This window comes from Caretta caretta, chromosome 9 (genome assembly GCF_965140235.1).
Source record: "Caretta caretta isolate rCarCar2 chromosome 9, rCarCar1.hap1, whole genome shotgun sequence".
Taxonomy (NCBI): domain Eukaryota; kingdom Metazoa; phylum Chordata; order Testudines; family Cheloniidae; genus Caretta; species Caretta caretta.
The window spans coordinates 64,284,501-64,302,474 of record NC_134214.1 but is presented as its reverse complement, the minus strand read 5'-3'; the positions used below and the strand labels follow the sequence as shown (position 1 = coordinate 64,302,474).

General features: G+C 48.8%; 1 protein-coding gene across 2 annotated transcripts; it reads left to right on the top strand.

Moving 5' to 3' along the window:
- Window positions 1-3,150: 3,150 nt before the first annotated feature.
- RBM41 (RNA binding motif protein 41) lies at window positions 3,151-14,485 on the top strand. Of its 2 annotated transcripts, XM_048865475.2 has the most exons (8): window positions 3,151-3,435; window positions 4,267-4,291; window positions 6,831-6,947; window positions 7,510-7,702; window positions 8,600-8,804; window positions 10,687-11,081; window positions 13,206-13,353; window positions 13,759-14,485. In XM_048865475.2, exons 1-8 carry the CDS (start codon window positions 3,243-3,245, stop codon window positions 13,923-13,925), a joined length of 1,443 nt encoding a protein of 480 aa, XP_048721432.1. In that variant the 5' UTR covers window positions 3,151-3,242; the 3' UTR covers window positions 13,926-14,485. The 2 variants fall into 2 exon arrangements, with proteins under 2 accessions (XP_048721432.1, XP_048721433.1); XM_048865476.2 differs by lacking the exon at window positions 4,267-4,291 and having other exon boundaries at window positions 3,178-3,435.
- The last annotated feature ends 3,489 nt before the right edge of the window (window positions 14,486-17,974 follow it).

The window sequence follows — 17,974 nt, the reverse complement described above, 5'->3', positions numbered from 1 at the left end:
TTTTTTTTTTAAGAAGATAAATCATCAAAAACACAAACTAAGCACAGGCACATAAGTACAACTAGTTTGTTTCATCAAACCTACATAGTAACATTTTTTTAACGATTACTGTAATATACAAAGTTTAAGTTTTAAAGTTTTTAAGCTAATTGTAGTGTAATTTTTGATAAGGGCTGCAGAGCGCTGGCCCCAGGCCAGGAGCAGAGTGCTGGGCTAGCTGCCGGTACTCCAAGCCGGCAGGAGGGCTGAGCAGGGCTGGAGGCCCGGACCCCGTCTGGCGGGGGCCGAGCGGCTGGAACCCCAGACCAGCAGCGAGGTGAGTGGGGCCAGCGGCTGGTATCCCAGGCCGGCAGCAGGCTGAGCGGGGCAGATGTCTGGGATCCCGGCTGGCAAGGGGCTGGCGGCCGGAACCCTAGACTGTCATGGGCTGAACTGGGTGGCGGACAGAAACCCAGACCGGCAGCGGTTCACCCACTGCTGATCTGGGGTTCCGCCAGCTCCTGCCAGCGTGGGTGCCAGCCCCGCTCAGCCTGCTGCCAGCCTGGGGTTCCGTTCACCCAGGCAGGCACTGAGCTGAGCGGTGCCAGCGGCCGGGACCCCGGCTAGCAGCAGCGTACCAGTAAAAATTGGCTCGCGTACTGCCTTTGGCACATGTACCGCAGGTTGCCGACCCCTGGCATATATGGATTGTGAGGGTAAGTGGCAGTAGACCTCTATCTTCTATATGGTTTTAAACTGATTTTGTTATTTGTAGGAATGTGATGAAACTGGATTGATCTTAATTTGTATATTTGCTGATGGAGAAGGAGCAGCTTCCCTCCACAACTCTCTTTAACTCCAGTTCACTAAGTATGTATGAATATCTCCAGACCAATGCTAATAAAATTGAGACATTAATGCATGATTCCCTTCCTCCTCAACTGGTTTGCCCCATTGCTCCAGTTGCCACCTGTGATAGAGTAAGGGCCTGAGTCTCCTGACATTTATTGACTTTAACAGAGTAACTTTTGCCTCTCAGTAATGTGAGGTCAGAATCAGGCCTTCAGTTGCTATACAAATACATAATAAGGAACAGCCCTAGCCCCTATGGGCTTACTGCCCTATTTGGATGAAGATTTAGTGTAATAAGGGGGCAGGGACTTGTCCGTACTTGTACAGCACTTGGCCCGAGGGGGCCCTGATTGTGGTGGGTGCCAAGGACCCATAATGTGGTGATTACTAGCAGACCAGCCTGCATAGCAGGGCCATGGCTATGGTGGGGCTAGGGTGACCAAGTGTCCAGTTTTGGACCAGAACAGCTGGTCAAAAAGGAATCCTGATGGCTCTGGTCAGCACCACTGAATGTTCGGTTTGCATCACCGCGGTGAGGCTGGCAAGCTCCCTCCTAGCACTGTGGCCTGCGGGGATCCCAGGTCTGGAAGCAGCTGGCATGTCCAGCTCCTAGCCTTAAGGGCTGCCAGGTGAGTCTGCGTGCTGCCCCGCCCACAGGTGCAGCTCCCATTGGCTGGGTCAGGGCAGGGGCGGAACTAGCGCCACTTGCAAGCGCTCAGCAGGCGGCTGTTGCGGGGTCACGTGGCGCATGCTTCTCCTGCTGCTGCATGGCCCTCTTCTCATGTGGCTCAGCTTGAGCTGCGGCACATGCCGTGCTGCGAACCACGGTCTGTCGCCCCATCACCAGCACCCAGGAGTTGAAGGTATGCGTATCCCTATCTCCCAGTGCTGGGAATGGGGCTGCGTCCCTATCATGCATTTCTCCCCATTCCAACCCCCACCCCCCATCATTGCATCCCTCCCCTGACCTATCCTATCCTGTCCCCCACACCTACCCATCCCAGCCCTGTACCCCTTACAGCACTCTCCCACCCATCCTCTCTACCTCCCAGAGCCGCTACCCCCATGTCCCTCACCCCTGCACTCCATTCACCACCATACACTGCTGCACTCCCATTATGGACCAATACACCCCTGTGCCCCCCACATCCTCATTCACCTGTAGCCTTCTGCCTCCCCACATACCCATCCCACACCCTCCTCTCTCCTTCACTGCCCCCCTCACCTCCACCCTGCTCTTCTCCTTGGCCTCTCTCCTCCGCAAACCCCCACATCTTTTCCCCTACAGCCCCACCCCCTTTTCGGCTGGGTGATTTAGGCAGTCCCTGGAAAAGCGTGTCTGTAGGCAAGTGTGTGTGTGTGCATACATGCATGGCAAGTGGGTCTTTGTGTAGAGAGGTGTGTGTATTGCTGCATCACCTGCATGTGTATATACCTGTGTGAATACAATTTGTAGCCTAACCCTTGGACTTTTGTTCCTCTTGCTGGCTTGCGCACAAGAAAATAGATGTTATGAAATGAATAGACATTTTATGCCAAGTTTTTAAAAGAGAAGGGAACGCTGAAAGAAACGTATTATTTCTTAAACAGTGAATGTTGACTAGTAATTGGCTCTTCTGCAATGTATCATACATTTCTCCCCACCTTTGTCTACCTACATTATAAACTTTGTTGCAGGCTCTCTCTTTTTATGTGGATGTCCAGCACCTACCACCCTGGAAACCTGATCTTTGGGGTCTCCAGGTACTAAACAATAATTGTAATAATAAATAATGTGGAAGTATGTGTTAGTGCATGCTAGATATGTACACATGAATACACATGTGCAGGTAGGTGTGGGAGTTTGTAGGTGTGCATTTCTGTGGCTGTGCTCTATGGGTTTGTATCAGGCTGCAGGCGTGAGCCTTTAATGGACCCACTGTAGCTGTGATAATGGGTGGTCCTACTTCTACACGTACAATTACAATAACTTTAGTGAACAAAAACCATGGAGCTGGTTACGAAAAATGGGAAGAGGGAATGGTGAAAACCTTAGTGAAATTTCATTGACTGTTTTGCTGCCCCCTCTAGCATCATGTAACAAATAAAACCTGAACTTAGCAGGACCCATCTGTCAAAACAATAGCCAGGCCTGTTTGGGCCTTGCCGTGAAAACCAGGCCGTGCTTGAGGGTGGGGAAGACCAAGCGCCAGGGGGGAGATGGAGGGAGCGGAGGGCGGGGTCAGGAAGCAGGGCGTGGGGGGTTTCTGCGATTAGAAAGCTGGCTCCCTAGCTGGGCAAAGGCCTGTAGCTCAGGCGCCCCAGTCTGTCTGACCCAGCTCGCCGTGAGGAAGCTCGTGGGGCTCGGGCCCAGGGGAACAGAGAGAGGTTGATAGAGGCCGCGTAAGGCAGCCGCGCTCTGGTTGGCCCCCATGGGCCTCCGCGGCGGGTTAGCAATGGGGGCACGGGCGAGCCTGGCTGCACTACAACAACCAGCAGGCCCTGGAGCCCGCCCCGCCCCTCCACTCGGGCCCCGCCGCACGGTGCTCCTGGGAGTTGCAGTCCAGGCCTTGAGCGGCTGGGGCAGGGGGAGTGAGAGGTGCGGGGGGCCGGAGCCATGCGGAGGTGAGAGGGGAGGGTTCCGGGTGGTGCGGGGGCGGGGGGTGTCTCGGATCTCGCAGCTGGGCGCTCGTGACTCCCCCGGGGGCAGCCAGGGCCTGGGCTGCTGCTGGGTTCGGCAGCTGGAAGGCTCCTGTGCCCTCCATTGGGGAGTGGGGGCAGAAACGGGGTTGCTCTGTGGGAGGAAGTGGGAGTGGGGTGCTCTGGAGTGGGGGTTGGGGGTGCTCTGGGGGAGGGAGGGAGGAAGAAAGGGGAGGGAGGGGGAAGTCTGGGTGGGGCTGGGGGCTACAGAGTTGTGGGTGCTCTGGAAGGGAGGGAATGGGGAAAGGATGATGACTGGGCGTTGGGGATGCTCAGGTCGGGGGAAGATGAAGACTGGGGGGTTGAGGGTGCTCTGAAGGAGGGGTGGGGGAAGGATGGAGGGAGGAAAGAGGGTTGGGGGTGCTCTGGGGGTGGAAGGGAGGGGAGATGAGAGGGAGCATGGGGGAAGGATGGGGGCTAGTAGGGGGTGCTGGTAGCTGTAGAGTTGGGGTGTTCTGGTGGAAGGATGAGGGATGGGGGGGTGCTGGGGGCTACAGAGTTGGGGTGCTCTGGGGAGGAAGGGAGGGGATGGGGAAGGATGATAATGGGGGTTGGGGATGCTCAGGTGGGGGGAAGATGAGGGTTGGGGTGCTCTGGAGGAAGAAGGGGGAGCTTGGGGGGGAAAGGAAGGATGGGGATTTGAGGTGCTTTGGGGGAGGAAAAGTGGGGGTTGAAGGTGCTCTGGGGGAATGATTTCCTTGTATGCAAGTTCCTGTGAGATTCCTTTAATGGAGACAGCCTGTACCTGAATTCCAGCGTTGCCAGCTCTCGTGATTTTATTGTGAGTCCTACAATACTTAGTGTTTTTCTTAAAGCCCCAGTTCCTGGATCAAGAGAGGGCAACAATGTCTCAGCTTCCATTTTAAAAAAAAAAGGTACTAGCTTTTGTGACTGCAGAGAAAAGCTTGAAAACACCAAGTGAGTTTGCCCTAAAGGATCTTAAACCTCAACAGAAATAAAAAGCCCAGTATTTATTATTTTAAAATAAATCTAATTATTTCAGTGCGTGGCCCAAGTCATGATTTTTGAGGCTTTGGGTTGGCCACCTTGCAATCTTTCATGTTCCCATCACCCCCTGAAGTGAGTGAGGACAGCCTGTCTGCTCTGCAGTGAGAGGTTTGAGCAGTCTCCATTTGCTACCAAAGTTCAGTATCACTGATGCAATACCTGGCCTAAAAGCTTCTGTGTTAATTTCTACTCCAGTTAAACACAGGAAAGGATGGTGAAATGTGGGGAGTCTTTGGCAAAGGCAAAACGAAGTAGTGATTTTAAAAAAGAAAGTTCCAATTTAACACAGAGAGGGGTCAGATGGAGTTGGCACATCACACCAATAATTGATAATAAAACAAAATATCATAATGCAACCATTTAAATCCATGGTTTGCTCACGCTTTGAATACTGCATGTAGTTCTGGTCGCCTCATCTCAAAAAAGGTCTATTAGAATTGGGAAACGCCCAGAGAAGGGCAATACAAAGGATTAGGGGTCTGGAACAGCTTTTTCTATAAGGAGAAATTAAAAACGCTGGGGCTGTTCAGCTTAGAAAAGAGGCGACTAAGGGTAGATACGATGGAGATCTATAAAATCATGACGGGTGTGGAGAAAGTGAACAGGGAAGTATTATTTACCCCTTCACATAACAAGAACTGTGTGGGTCACCCGATGAAATTAGTAGGCAGCAAGTTTAAAACAAGCGTGAAGATGTACTTTCTTACCCAATGCACAGTCCATCTGTGGAATTCATTGCCAGGGGATGTTGTGAAGGCCAAAAGTATAACAGGGTTCAAAAAAGAATTAGATAAGTTCATGGAGGATAGGGCCATCAATGGCTATTAGCCAAGATGGTCAGGGATACAATCCCATGCTCTGGGTGTCCCTAAACCTTTGACTGCCAGAAGCTGGGACTGGACAATGGGATAGATCAGTACTTCTCAAACTGTGGGTCGGAACCCCATTTTAATGGGGTTACCAGGGCCAGCATTAGACTTGCTGGCACCCAGAGCTGAATCTGAGCTCCACTCCCACCCAAGGTGGTGGGGCTTGGGCTGTGGCCTCCTCTCCCCCACCCAAGGTGGCAGGGCTCGGGCTCGGGCTCCGGCACCCTCCTGGGGTCATGTAGTAATTTTGTTGTCAGAAGGGGGTCACGGTGCAATGAAGTTTGAGAACCCTTGAGATAGATCAATTGAAATTGCCCTGTCCTGTTCATTCCCTCTGAAGCATCTAGCACCTGTCACTGTCAGAGACAGTATATTGGGCTTGATGGACCATTGTTCTGATTCAGTATGGCTGTTCTTATGTTGTTATACCAGCACTTTCTAAGTTTTCATTTAAAAACAAAGTGAAGTTTCTAGCTGTGATTGTTGTGAAGAAACCTTCACCCAACACTGAGCTGTTTGCCCAAATGTTCCCCAGTGCATGGCTGTCTGCCTGAGTTTAGAGGCAGCCTGAAACAATCGCTCTAGGAGAGGTGTGGGCAGCTCCATTCATAACAATAAAGTATTAAAGCCTGAATCTTAATACGTGTTTAGACCTTTGTTAATCATTTCACTGTTCATAACTTTTGCAGAAACATCCTGTGCCTCTAAGATTGGGAGTTGGGCTTGAGAAGTGTTAATCATTTCACTGTTCATAACTTTTGCAGAAACATCCTGTGCCTCTAAGATTGGGAGTTGGGCTTGAGAAGTGTATCAACTATTTCTTCCCTCCCCCTATTCTGACCTTGGTGCAGGCACTGAGAGAAGGAAACAAAAAGCCACAGAACTGTAGATGCCAATGTCCTTTAAAGTTCTGTACGAAATAACAAGTGCAAGGCAATGTGCCATGGGTGGAGCAAGTTCTCCCTTAGAAAGGCAGATTGATAATCAAGTTTAAAATAACTATATTCTAGAATGCTGCCAACTTTCTGCTTTCTTTGATGGTCTCTGATGGCTTTGTTTTTGATTTTGGGGTTTTTTTTATTGCACTGAGTCATTTGAAGCTAGGCAGAATTAATTTTTTAAAATAGATCTTCCGTAAATAAAAATTACAGGATTGAATGTGAATTAAAAAAAAAAAGTGTTCCTGGCATATTTTAAATTTTCCAAAAATCATCTGTGTGCCTTTCTAATTGACATCAGTGAGAATTCTGCCATGAAGTTTATTTTTAGTTCCATCTTGTGCTTTATAGCCCATCTGGATTGTCACATTGTCTTCCTAGTGTTCTTATAAAGGACTGAAAGACAGAATATCTGCAGAATTATAAATATGGTAGATTTGGGTGTGTGGGGGGAGTAAAGCACTCTGTAATTCACTGACTCCCTCTGTTGTGTTTCCATGCCCAGGGTCAACAGCAGCCTGTCTAGCGATGAGCTCCTCCTAGAGGATTTGGAGACAGAGGGAGAGAGGCAGCTGAAGAGCCTCCTTCACCATCAGCTTGATACTGCTGTCTCTATTGAACAGTAAGTATTGAACTAGCCAGCATTGTCCAGCAAAGCACAAGGCTAAAGGCTGCCCCTGCTGGCACTTCGGTGCCGGCGGACAGAGCTCATTCAGATTCTTGAGAGCAGCACCACCAGCAGATGGCAGCATTAATGCTGTAGCATGCAGGTGATGAGAAGATATTGGTATAGGTGAATCATTGACAAATACATGGAGGCAGGTTGCACAAGCAGAGCTTCCTGTGCTGTGTCTCACTCAAGCAGTGAGCACTGGAGTACGGCTCTTTCTCCCAACAGTGTCATCATGCAAACACACAGTGCAGTTAGATTTTTCAGCCACTAGGTGACACTGCACATAATAGAAATATACACTGCTTGATGCTCCCTTGCTTTATAAGTTTATAGTATCAGGTAAAAGAATGTGGAGTATGTCCAGGCTTCAGAAGCACAGCATCTCTGGTGCTCGTGCTAGGCTGGTGGTGGTGAGAGCATATTCAGGTTTATATAAAGGCCAGGATCTTACCCCCCCACTTAACTTCTGAGCCCTAAGGACATCTCGCTGTGCTGTTGATTTGGGTTGCAGGTGCGTGTCCAAGCGGCGATGCTTCGCCCCAGCTGCTCTTTACAAGCCCTTTGGAGAGGAGGCAGCAGGGACTCTGACCTTATCGCAGTTCCAGGCACTGCAGGAGAGTGAGCAAGAAACAGCCTCTCTTCGGGAACTGGGGCTCTCAGACTCAGAGATCCTGCTCTGGAAGAACCATGGTTCAGCAGATAAGGTGGGGAAGGAGCTTTACTAGCAACCGCAGGAACCTGGAATCCAGCATAGAGAGCCCTCTAGAACAAAATGGAGTCTGGAGTCCAAAGCTCTGCAGAGCGTATTAATACTAGCCAATAATAAATTGCAGATTTTAAGGCACCTCAAGCATTCTCCAAGGAATGGCTAACAGTATGTCTATCTTCCATAGAGCTGCATTCACAAATAGGTAGAGCCCTGTGCGGATACACAGTTTATATCCGCAGATATAAATCGGTAACTGCAGAACTGCAGAGCTCTATTGGGAAGTGCAGTGACAAAAGCACAGCCTGGCAGGCTGCCGCTCCCAGGAGCCGGTGTCCTGTGCTGGCAGCTCCTCCAGCGTGGTTGTACCACTCCCAGCCCTGCCCACTGGAGCGGGCACCACACTCACTGGCAGCTGTCCCTGGTTGCACTAGTGCAGTGGGTGGTGCTAGGAGTGGTACAGCCAAGCTGGAGGGGCTGCTGGCGCAGGGCACTGGCTCCTGGAAGCGATGGACCGCCAGGCTGCTGCTTTTACCACTTTGGTTCCGATTTATATCTGTGGATATAAATTGTGTATCTGTGCAGGGCGCTACAAATAGATTGGCAAACTGGAGCAGATGTTAGCCATTGCCCAGTTAAAGAGAGCCAGAAACAGTGGGGTATGTGGATACAAATAAATAAGGAGCAAAGTAAATGAAATCAGAACTATCAGTAAGATCAGATGAGAATGAGCTCTGTGCCCTTTTAACCCCTCTGGGTGGTGGGTTCCTAGCTTTGAAAATAATGATGTTTCTGCCCTTGTCTGGTGATAACAGTAGCTCTTGTCGCTAATCAGCGCCCCTCTAGTCTGAATTAGGTGTTTTTTCTCCTAAGCGATGCTGCTACTGTGTTTCAGGGCTCTGGGCTAGGGGCAGCCCCTGAAGCCATGCGGGAACGGCTGCGAGCCATCCAGGAGAAGATCACAGAGCGCCAGCGCATTTTGTCCCTGCCGCAGAGGTTTGCTGGCAGCAAACAGCTGAGTCGGCGGGAGATGGAGATTGAGAATGCGCTCTTCCAGGGGACGGACCGTCACTCCTTCCTGCGGGCACTCTACCACCAAGGTACACGGGCTCCCCAACGCCATCAGTGGCCCTAGCAGGGTGGGAGTAACTCACTGAGCACCTAGGTGTGCAGGAGCAAGTGTTCTGTGAACGTAGATCTGGAGTGTTTCTTTCTTGCCCTTTCTCCCTAAAGAAATCTTCTGGACTGTGCGATGGGCGGGAAGGAGCTATTTTCATTTTGTCCAGAGAATCTTGCATGAACAGACCGTTTAAAGAAAGGACTCTCTAACATATGAGTCTGCACAGAGCCACTGTCAGAATGAACACGCCCGCACTGGCAGGCTGAATTCAGCGCTCTCTGACAGCTGTGCAACCCTGTTGGTTCACTGGGATGGCATGGGTGTAGCTGGAGACAGAGTTCAGCCTGTATGTATAATAGCAGCATGTAACCTGGTTCTCTTATTCATTATTTGTACTGCTGTAGTGCCTAGAGGGCCAACCAAAATCAGTGCCTATCGTGCTAGACAGAGTGAATACACAAAGTAAGACTGTCCCTATCCTGAATTGCTATCTGGCTAAATATACAAGACCGACTCAGGGTTAGACGGAAACTGAGCGGGGAAGTGACTTGGCCAAGGTCACCCAGCAGGGTCAGTGGCAGAGTCCGAACTAAAACCCAGGTGTCCTGATTCCCAGCTCAGGACCCTCTCCACTTCACCACACGGCCTCTCACCCGAGCATCAGTTTTCTCCTGCCCCTTGGTTGTATTCTTTCTTACAGTCTGAGCCTTAGGCAGTGATATCTAGCACTGCCCTAGGCGACTGCAGAAACGCATCATGCACCAGATCATAGCGAGGGTCACATTTAAAGGGGTATTGCAAGCCTAACAATTAGGTTTTGTTTGTTAGAAAAACTGTTTAATGGAGGTGCTTTTCATGACTTATTTTTAAAAATGCCTTTTTGATTATTCAAGTAAGACATGCATCCGACGAAGTGGGTATTCACCCATGAAAGCTTATGCTCCAATACGTCTGTTAGTCTATAAGGTGCCACAGGACTCTTTGCCGCTTCTTTTGATTATTATTATTATTGTTGTTTGTTTGTATTATTGGCGTGGTTAGGAGCCCTGGTCATTGACTAGGTCCCCATTGCACTAAGCGCTGTACAAACACAGTACAGAAAGATGGTCCTTGCTCCAAAGAGCTGACAATCTAATGACATTGATCCCCATTCCCACCTACAGCTGCAGCGTCCAGGAAGTGCAGCTGCCCAGGGACTAACCACTCTGGTGTTACACTGCACTCTGCTGGGACCCTAACACAGTAAAAAAGCACCCTATTTAATGCTACATGGATGAGGGGAAAGTTTCTTTTTTGCCCTTGCTTCCATTAAATAAACTAAGGCAGGTGTTATTGGTAACCCAGGCAAGGAAGCACCTTTAAATCCCTGATTTTTAACCTGACAGTGTCCCTGAAAGCTCAACAAAATGTGTTTGTTCAAAATAACATTTTTAAAAAGCTGCATGGCAGGAAATAAGCTTCACTAGCTATAAGCACGGACCAGGTGGAGAAAGGTCTCTGCTAGCTGGAGCACAGGGGAACCAGTCAGTGTGCTGATCTCTGGAACATATTGAAATCAAGTGGCAGATTATCAAGTCCACAGGATAATTGAGTTGGGAATGAGAGCCATAGAAAACATTCTGGTAGAGTTGCTGTTCTTCCCGGAAACCTGTTCTAATCTGGAATACCATCAGTTACTGCTGGCAGCCTACGTTTTGCCTTTCAGTGACCCCCAGTCTCCTGCCAGAGGCTGGACTTAGCTGCCCTAGAGCAGAACTTTCTGTCTTTGGGGCCCAGGCTTTAGCCCTCCCCGGTAATCTATTCATTTACTTGTGGTGGTAGTCGGTTTTGTCATGTCACCATATTTCTTTACTGTGGATTAGATGAAGCTCAGAAGAGGATGGTGAATGAAAAGGACCCAATGGGTGATTTGGAGACTGTCTGTCAAGAGATGCTAAAAAAGCCATTGACCGGGGAATCCCAGTCTACAGAAAGTGATCCATGCTTGCCTTGCTTCCCCTCCCCAAGTGGACCTGTGGTTAAGGGTACCACACAGCTTCTGGATCAGGGAGAGCAGACAGAAGAGTATGGAGGTCCCAGCCTCCCCGTGATTAAGGCAGCGGGAACTGTGGCCCAGCGACCCACCCTGGGGCCTGCAACTGTAAAGGAGCCCGTGGAGTTCATCCCAGAAGAGGAGATCCGCAAGAATCGTCTCTCGGAGGAGGAGATCAGGAGCATCTCCCGGTTTTCCTCCTACAAGCCGGGAGAGCCAAGCAAGGTATGGTAAACGTCAAGCTGAAGGTAATAAACTGGGTATGTTCCCTCTTCACAGTTATAATTGTACCATATAAGCTGGGTGCAAAACTGATTGGAAAACCATTCCCAGAGAGTAATTATCAGTAGTTCACAGTCATGATGGAAGGGTGTATCGAATGCAGTCCCGCAGGGATCAGTTCTGGGTCCAGTTCTGTTAAGTATCTTCATCAGTGATTTAGATAATGGCATAGAGAGTACACTTATAAAGTTTGCGGACGATACCAAGCCGGGAGGGGTTGCAAGTGCTTTGGAAGTTAGGATTAAAATTCAAAATGATCTGGACAAACTGGAGAAATGGTCTGAAGTAAATAGGATGAAATTAAATAAGAACAAATGCAAAGTCCTCCACTTAGGAAGGAACAATCAGTTGCACATGTACAAAATGGGAAATGACTGCGTAGGAAGGAGTACTGCGGAAAGGGATCTCGGGGTCATAGTGGACCACAAGCTAAATATGAGTCAACAGTGTAACACTGTTGCAGAATAAGTGAACATTATTCTGGGATATATTAGCAAGAATGCTGTAAGCAAGACACAAGAAATAACTCTTCCACTCTACTCCGCACGGATTAGGCCTCAACTGGAGTATTGTGTCCAATTCTGGGTGCCACATTTCAGGAAAGATGTGGACAAATTGGAGAAAGTCCAGAGAAGAGCAGCAAAAATGATGAAAGGTCTAGAAAACATGACCTATGAGGGAAGATTGAAAAAATTGGGTGTGTTTAGTCTGGAAAAGAAAAGACTGAGAGGAGACATGATAACCGTTTTCAAGTACATAAAAGGTTGTTACAAGGAGAAGAATTTGTTCTTCTTAACCTCTGAGGATAGGACAAGAATCAGTGGGCTTAAATTGAGGCAAGGGAGGTTTAGGTTGTACATTAGGAAAATTGTCCTAACTGTAAGAGTGGTTAAGCACTGGAATAATTTGCCCAGGGAGGTTGTGGAATCTCCATCATTGGAGATTTTGAAGAGCAGGTTAGACAAACACCTGTCAGGAATGGTCTAGATAATACTTAGTCCTGCCATGAGTGCAGGGGACTGGACTAGATGACTTCTCGAGGTTCCTTCCAGTCCTTTGATTCTATGCCCTAATGTGGAGCTCTGGGGATGCTGTTCTGGCATCTGTATTAGATTCATGGATTCCAAGGCCAGAAGGGGCTAGTGGGCAGAATCCTAATGGATAAAGATTCCTGCTTGCTAATGATAGAGCATCACCAAACGAGTGTGTGCAGTCACCTCCCAGCCAAAGGAGAAATAGCCTCCTCTGCTGGGGAATAAAGGGGGATCTTTGGAGTCAACAAAAGAGATTCCCTTGCTTAAATACTCATAGGATACCTAGCTGCCAGCCATGCTTCAAACCCAGCCCCAGATGGACTAAAGCGGGAGGAAGATCTCTGGCTCTGAGACCTAGACTAACACAGTGCTGCCTCCATAACTAGTCATGAGCAATCTGCCTGCCTTCCCGCAATGCTATGTTTAAACCTTGTTTAACAGGCAGCAAGAGCTCATGATATAAATAACTGGAGCCAACAGGAACCGGTGTAGATATAGCGTGATACAGCCTCAAAGAAGCCATAAGATGCCCTCCCATATATGGCTGTCTCTGTCCTCTAAACATACAACCACCAGTGTGGGGCAGGGGGAGGGCTGTAGGGGGATGAGAGGGGCAGGGCCAGGCCCTTCCCATGTGGGGCAGGGGGAGGGCTGTAGGGGGATGAGAGGGACAAGGCCAGGCACTTCCCCTGTGGAGCAGAAGGGGCTGTAGGGGGAATGAGAGAGGTGGGACTAGCCCCTCGCTGTGTGGGGCAAGCAGGCTGTAGGGGGAGTGAGAAGGGCGAGGCTAGCCCCTTGCCGTGTGGGGCAAGCAGGCTGTAGAGGGGTGAGAGTGGCAGGGCCAGCCTCCCACCGTGTGGGGTGGGGGGGGCTGTAGGGGGAGTGCAAGGGTCAGGGCTAGCCCCTTCCGGTGTGTGGCAGAGGGGCTGTGGGAGTGAGATGGGAGTTAGCTGTATAGAGATGGCCCTTCTCACACAAGGCTGTGGTGACTCTTTTTCTCCCTCCTCCCCACATTGTTCTGGGGGCTGATTAGGTGCTGTATTTGAAGAACCTGAGCACTCGGGTGACAGTGAGGGAGCTGGTCTCTTTGTTTGCTCGGTTCCAGGAGAAGGATGGCACACCGATCCAGTTCCGTCTGCTGAGTGGCCGCATGAGGGGCCAGGCCTTCATCACCTTTCCCAGTGAGTCGCTCAGCTGCATCTTGCAGGCCTTTCCTGATGAGTGAAGGTGCAGTGTCAGCTCCACAGTGCACTGTGCTGGAAGGGCCACGCTCCCTGGGGTAAAAGGGGAATTTGGCCTCCATGCTTATCTGACCTCAGCATCCCCACACTGCCCCACTGACGAATTCCAGCCCTCCCATAGAATAAGAGGGGGATTCAGTGTCATATGTTCACTGAGTGCTGGCATTCCCCACGCACTGCTCTACTGATGAGCTTATAACAGTGCACATGAGCTAGAAATAGTCAGGAGAAGACCACATGGTCCTGAGGTCTGTGCTTGAACCCAGTGGGCTTGAGAGCAGAGCTGGTTGTAAGAGCAGTTATATGTGCCCTGTAACCTGAGCTCACTTTACTCTCCTGTTCCAGGTGTCGAGGTTGCACGGGAAGCAATGCTGCTGGTGAACGGCTATAGCCTGCTGGGGAAAACGCTGGTGATAGAGTTTGGGAAAAGTAAGGTGCAGTCATCAAGTGTTGACTCTGTCTCCCACAGCTCATGTGCCACAGACCGTGCAGAGAAACCCACTACTAACTAGTGGACAAGTAATCTGTGGGGCATGTGTGGATCCTCATGGGTTGTGGTTACTCAGCTGTTGGAACCATCCTTTAATGCTCTGATTCTGAGCTCAACATTCAGGTATATAAGTCCCAGTGTGGGACAGGGGAGTCCTGGGAGCTAAGTTCCTTCAAGTGAGACGCAGAGGAAAGCTAGAGGCAGTCCCACTCAGCATGGGCCAGAGGTGACGCTTGGGATGACAGGAACAGAGGCAACCTTGCCCGGTGTAAGGCAGAAGGGATGCTGAGGTCAGTGGCTTGATAACAGACACTGGTTTGAAGGAGTCTGAGGATCTTAAATTGCTGTGTGTTTGAACACTCATACCGTGCAGCATGTTCTGAGGGATGAGTCCTGTGCTGTATTCCATTCTGTATATAGTTTAAACAAATAGCTTTATGCTGTTTGTACAGGATGCCTGCTTTGTCACAACCTCCAGGGTAGGTGATAGCTGTTCCCTCCTGTTTATATCTGTATTTTGGTGCTGCCGTCTGAATGGCCTTTAAGGGAGGTGAATATGTAAATAAATGTGTTCAAGTTGTATTTTCCTAGTGCATGTCTCTGTTCCCCAGATGCTCTTGAGCCTTTTGCCCTCTCAGTATTGCAGGAAAGCTGCATCCATCATCTCCTTTACCCAGAGGAAATCTTTTTGGAGACTAGGAGCCTCCTGTGTAGGGCCTTTCCTTTAGGACCAGGTATATTGTGCTTTGCAGACTAACAGCAGATCTCACACCTTCCTCACAAGTTACTGTACTGGAGCAGACCAGCAATGGTCTGTCTGGTCTGGGAGCCTGTCTCTGACAGTGGATAGTGCTGGAGGGTTCAGAAGACAGACATAAATGCCCCTCCCCTCACTCTATAGCCACACTGTTACATCAGTGTATTTGATTATACTGTGCTACATGACTGGGAAAACTTCTTGACCCCTCACTCTTGATCCACTAAAGCCCTGAAGCACGACGATTGGTAGACTTTGTAATTTTTCCCAGCTAGTCTCACTGTAGATGCTGTTCTTGATATAAATGTTCAATTGCTTTCTGAGAATTATGCGGTTTTCTTCAGGAACAGCCTCCTCTGTCAGTAAATATGGCAGGTTATTGTAATGCTTCTTCCCCACCAACCTGACTGTTTCTGGAGAGAAGCATTTGAGATCCCCTTGCCCTCTGATTGATGGAACCAGATTTCATGGCTTTAACAGAGATGAGCTGTGCAACACCTGCCACACACCCAGAAGGGATGCAAATTCCCTATAACAGCTGGTTCCTTCCCCAAACGTCCAGCTATTAGCCCTGCTGTCTGTTGCTTTTTTCTCCCCTTGTCTAGTCTCCCCCTAGCCTGTCAGTTTGATTTTTTTCTAGCTATTGTCTCTTGTCAGCTCTCGGTAGCCTTTCATCATGTGCCATGTGCAAGATCCAGGCTTGAGTTCAAACGTCAAATGGAGTGATGTGTAGTGTCCTACTTGTAATGCTGGGGGCGATGGCTTTAGAGCAAAACAAGCAGAATGTGGAAGTGTTACTACATCCAGCCTTGAAGAATGCCCTACACACTACAACAGAGCTCTCTGGCTTTGGTTCTGACCACCTTTGCCCTTACAAACTCTGGAGGCCTAATTCTTCAAAACAGCAGCGTGATAGGCACAACGTCTGAGGAGCTTTCTTGGACTCTTCGAACACCAGAGTTCCTTTGAGGCCCTGTCTGGTGACCTCAGCCTGCTTAGTTCACATTGCCACGGAATGTTTGTGCATCACAATGGGGATGGTTCCAAGCTCAGCACTGGCTGGGATTTAAATTGAATTTCATAGGAAATGGAGAAGGTGGAATTTTCTTCCGCTTTAAAAGAGAGTAGAAAACAGAGGGACATGCCAGAGGTAGGTCTAGTTTATCCATTTTGTTTCCTTTCATGAGCGAGTCTTTTAATTCAGTTTACACCTTTCCGTGTACATGCTTACCACGCTTCCGTGAACATGTGCACACTTTAATGATCATACAGAACTGATAGTGGGACTGGGGGATAGGGTGAGAGCTCTAGCAACGGGGGCCAAAATCACCTTACCTAATACATTTGGGCAAGTGGGGTGCACTAATTGTTACATGTATGCACTGAGTTTGGGCAGGGTAAGTTCAAAAATCAAGACAGACCAAAAACCACAATATAGTCCTTTTAAAAAAAGCCCTAAACTCATGATTTTTTGGGTCTGACTCATGATTTTTGATCTCTTGAGATTGGCAGTACAGGAGTAGGGTTAGGGGGTTACTGTATTTCAAATTCCCAAATAGAGAACGCTGCTGAGGGGAAGGGGAGCTGGGGTAGGGCGAAGGCACTGCCTTCAGAGCTGGGTGCCCAACTAGCAGCTGCCACTTTCGGGGCAGTGCGTAAGTACCGCTGGCAAAATCACAGACCTTTACTCATATTTCAAAAATCTTCCCTGATAGAGATTGGTTTCCTGACCTGAACATATGGGAATCCTAAAAAGAAAAGGAGTACTTGTGGCAACTTAGAGACTAACCAATTTATTTGAGCATAAGCTTTTGTGAGCTACAGCTCACTTCATCGGATTCATACTGTGGAAAGTGTAGAAGATTTTTTTATACACACAAAGCATGAAAAAATACTCCCCCACTCTCCTGCTGGTAATAGCTTATCTAAAGTGATCACTCTCCTTACAATGTGTATGATAATCAAGTTGGGCTATTTCCAGCACAAATTCAGGTTAGGACAGGCCTAACAAAGAAAATAACAGAACGCCACTAGCCGTCGCCTTCAGCCCCCAACTAAAACCCCTCCAACGCATTATTAAGGATCTACAGCCTATCCTGAAGGATGACCCAACAGTCTCACAAATCTTGGGAGACAGGCCAGTCTTTGCCTAAAGACAGCCCCCCAACCTGAAGCAAATACTCACCAGCAACCACATACCACACAACAGAACCACTAACCCAGGAACCTGTCCTTGCAACAAAGCCCGTGGCCAACTGTGCCCACATATCTATTCAGGGGACACCATCCCAGGGCCTAATAACATCAGCCACACTATCAGAGGCTCGTTCACCTGCACATCCACCAATGTGATATATGCCATCATGTGCCAGCAATGCCCCTCTGCCGTGTACATTGGTCAAACTGGACAGTCTCTACGTAAAAGAATAAATGGATACAAATCAGATGTCAAGAATTATAACATTCATAAACCAGTCGGAGAACACTTCAATCTCTCTGGTCACGCGACTACAGACATGAAAGTTGAAATATTACAACAAAAAAACTTCAAATCCAGACTCCAGCGAGAGACTGTTGAATTGGAATTCATTTGCAAATTGGATACAATTAACTTAGGCTTGAATAGAGACTGGGAGTGGCTAAGTCATTATGCAAGGTAACCTATTTCCCCTTGTTCCCCCCCCCCCCCCCCCCCCCCCCACGTTCTTGTTAAACCCTGGATTTGTGCTGGAAATGGCCCAACTTGATTATCATACCTAAAGTGATCACTCTCCTTACAATGTGTAAGCTATTACCAGCAGGAGAGTGGGGTGGGAGGAGGTATTGTTTCATGGGCTCTGTGTATATAATGTCTTCTGCAGTTTCCACAGTATGCATCCGATGAAGTGAGCTGTAGCTCACGAAAGCTTATGCTCAAATAAATGAGTTAGTCTCTAAGGTGCCACAAGTACTCCTTTTCTTTTTGCGAATACAGACTAACACGGCTGTTCCTCTGAAACATACTCTGAAACCTGTCATATGTTTCAGAGTAACAGCCGTGTATTCGCAAAAAGAAAAGGAGGACTTGTGGCACCTTAGAGACTAACCCATTTATTTGAGCATAAGCTTTCGTGAGCTACAGCTCACTTCATCGGATGCATACTGTGGAAACTGCAGAAGACATTATATACACAGAGCCCATGAAACAATACCTCCTCCCACCCCACTCTCCTGCTGGTAATAGCTTATCTAAAGTGATCACTCTCCTTACAATGTGTATGATAATCAAGTGGGGCCATTTCCAACACAAATCCAGGGTTTAACAAGAACGTCTG

Excerpts from the sequence above, each read along its gene's own strand:
- RBM41 (XM_048865475.2), top strand. The coding sequence starts at position 3,243 with ATGGGCCTCCGCGGCGGGTTAGCAATGGGGGCACGGGCGAGCCTGGCT. Across the intron at positions 6,948-7,509 it reads ACTGCTGTCTCTATTGAACA|GTGCGTGTCCAAGCGGCGAT; the intron begins GTAAGTATTGAA and ends TTTGGGTTGCAG. Across the intron at positions 11,082-13,205 it reads AGCCGGGAGAGCCAAGCAAG|GTGCTGTATTTGAAGAACCT; the intron begins GTATGGTAAACG and ends GGGGCTGATTAG.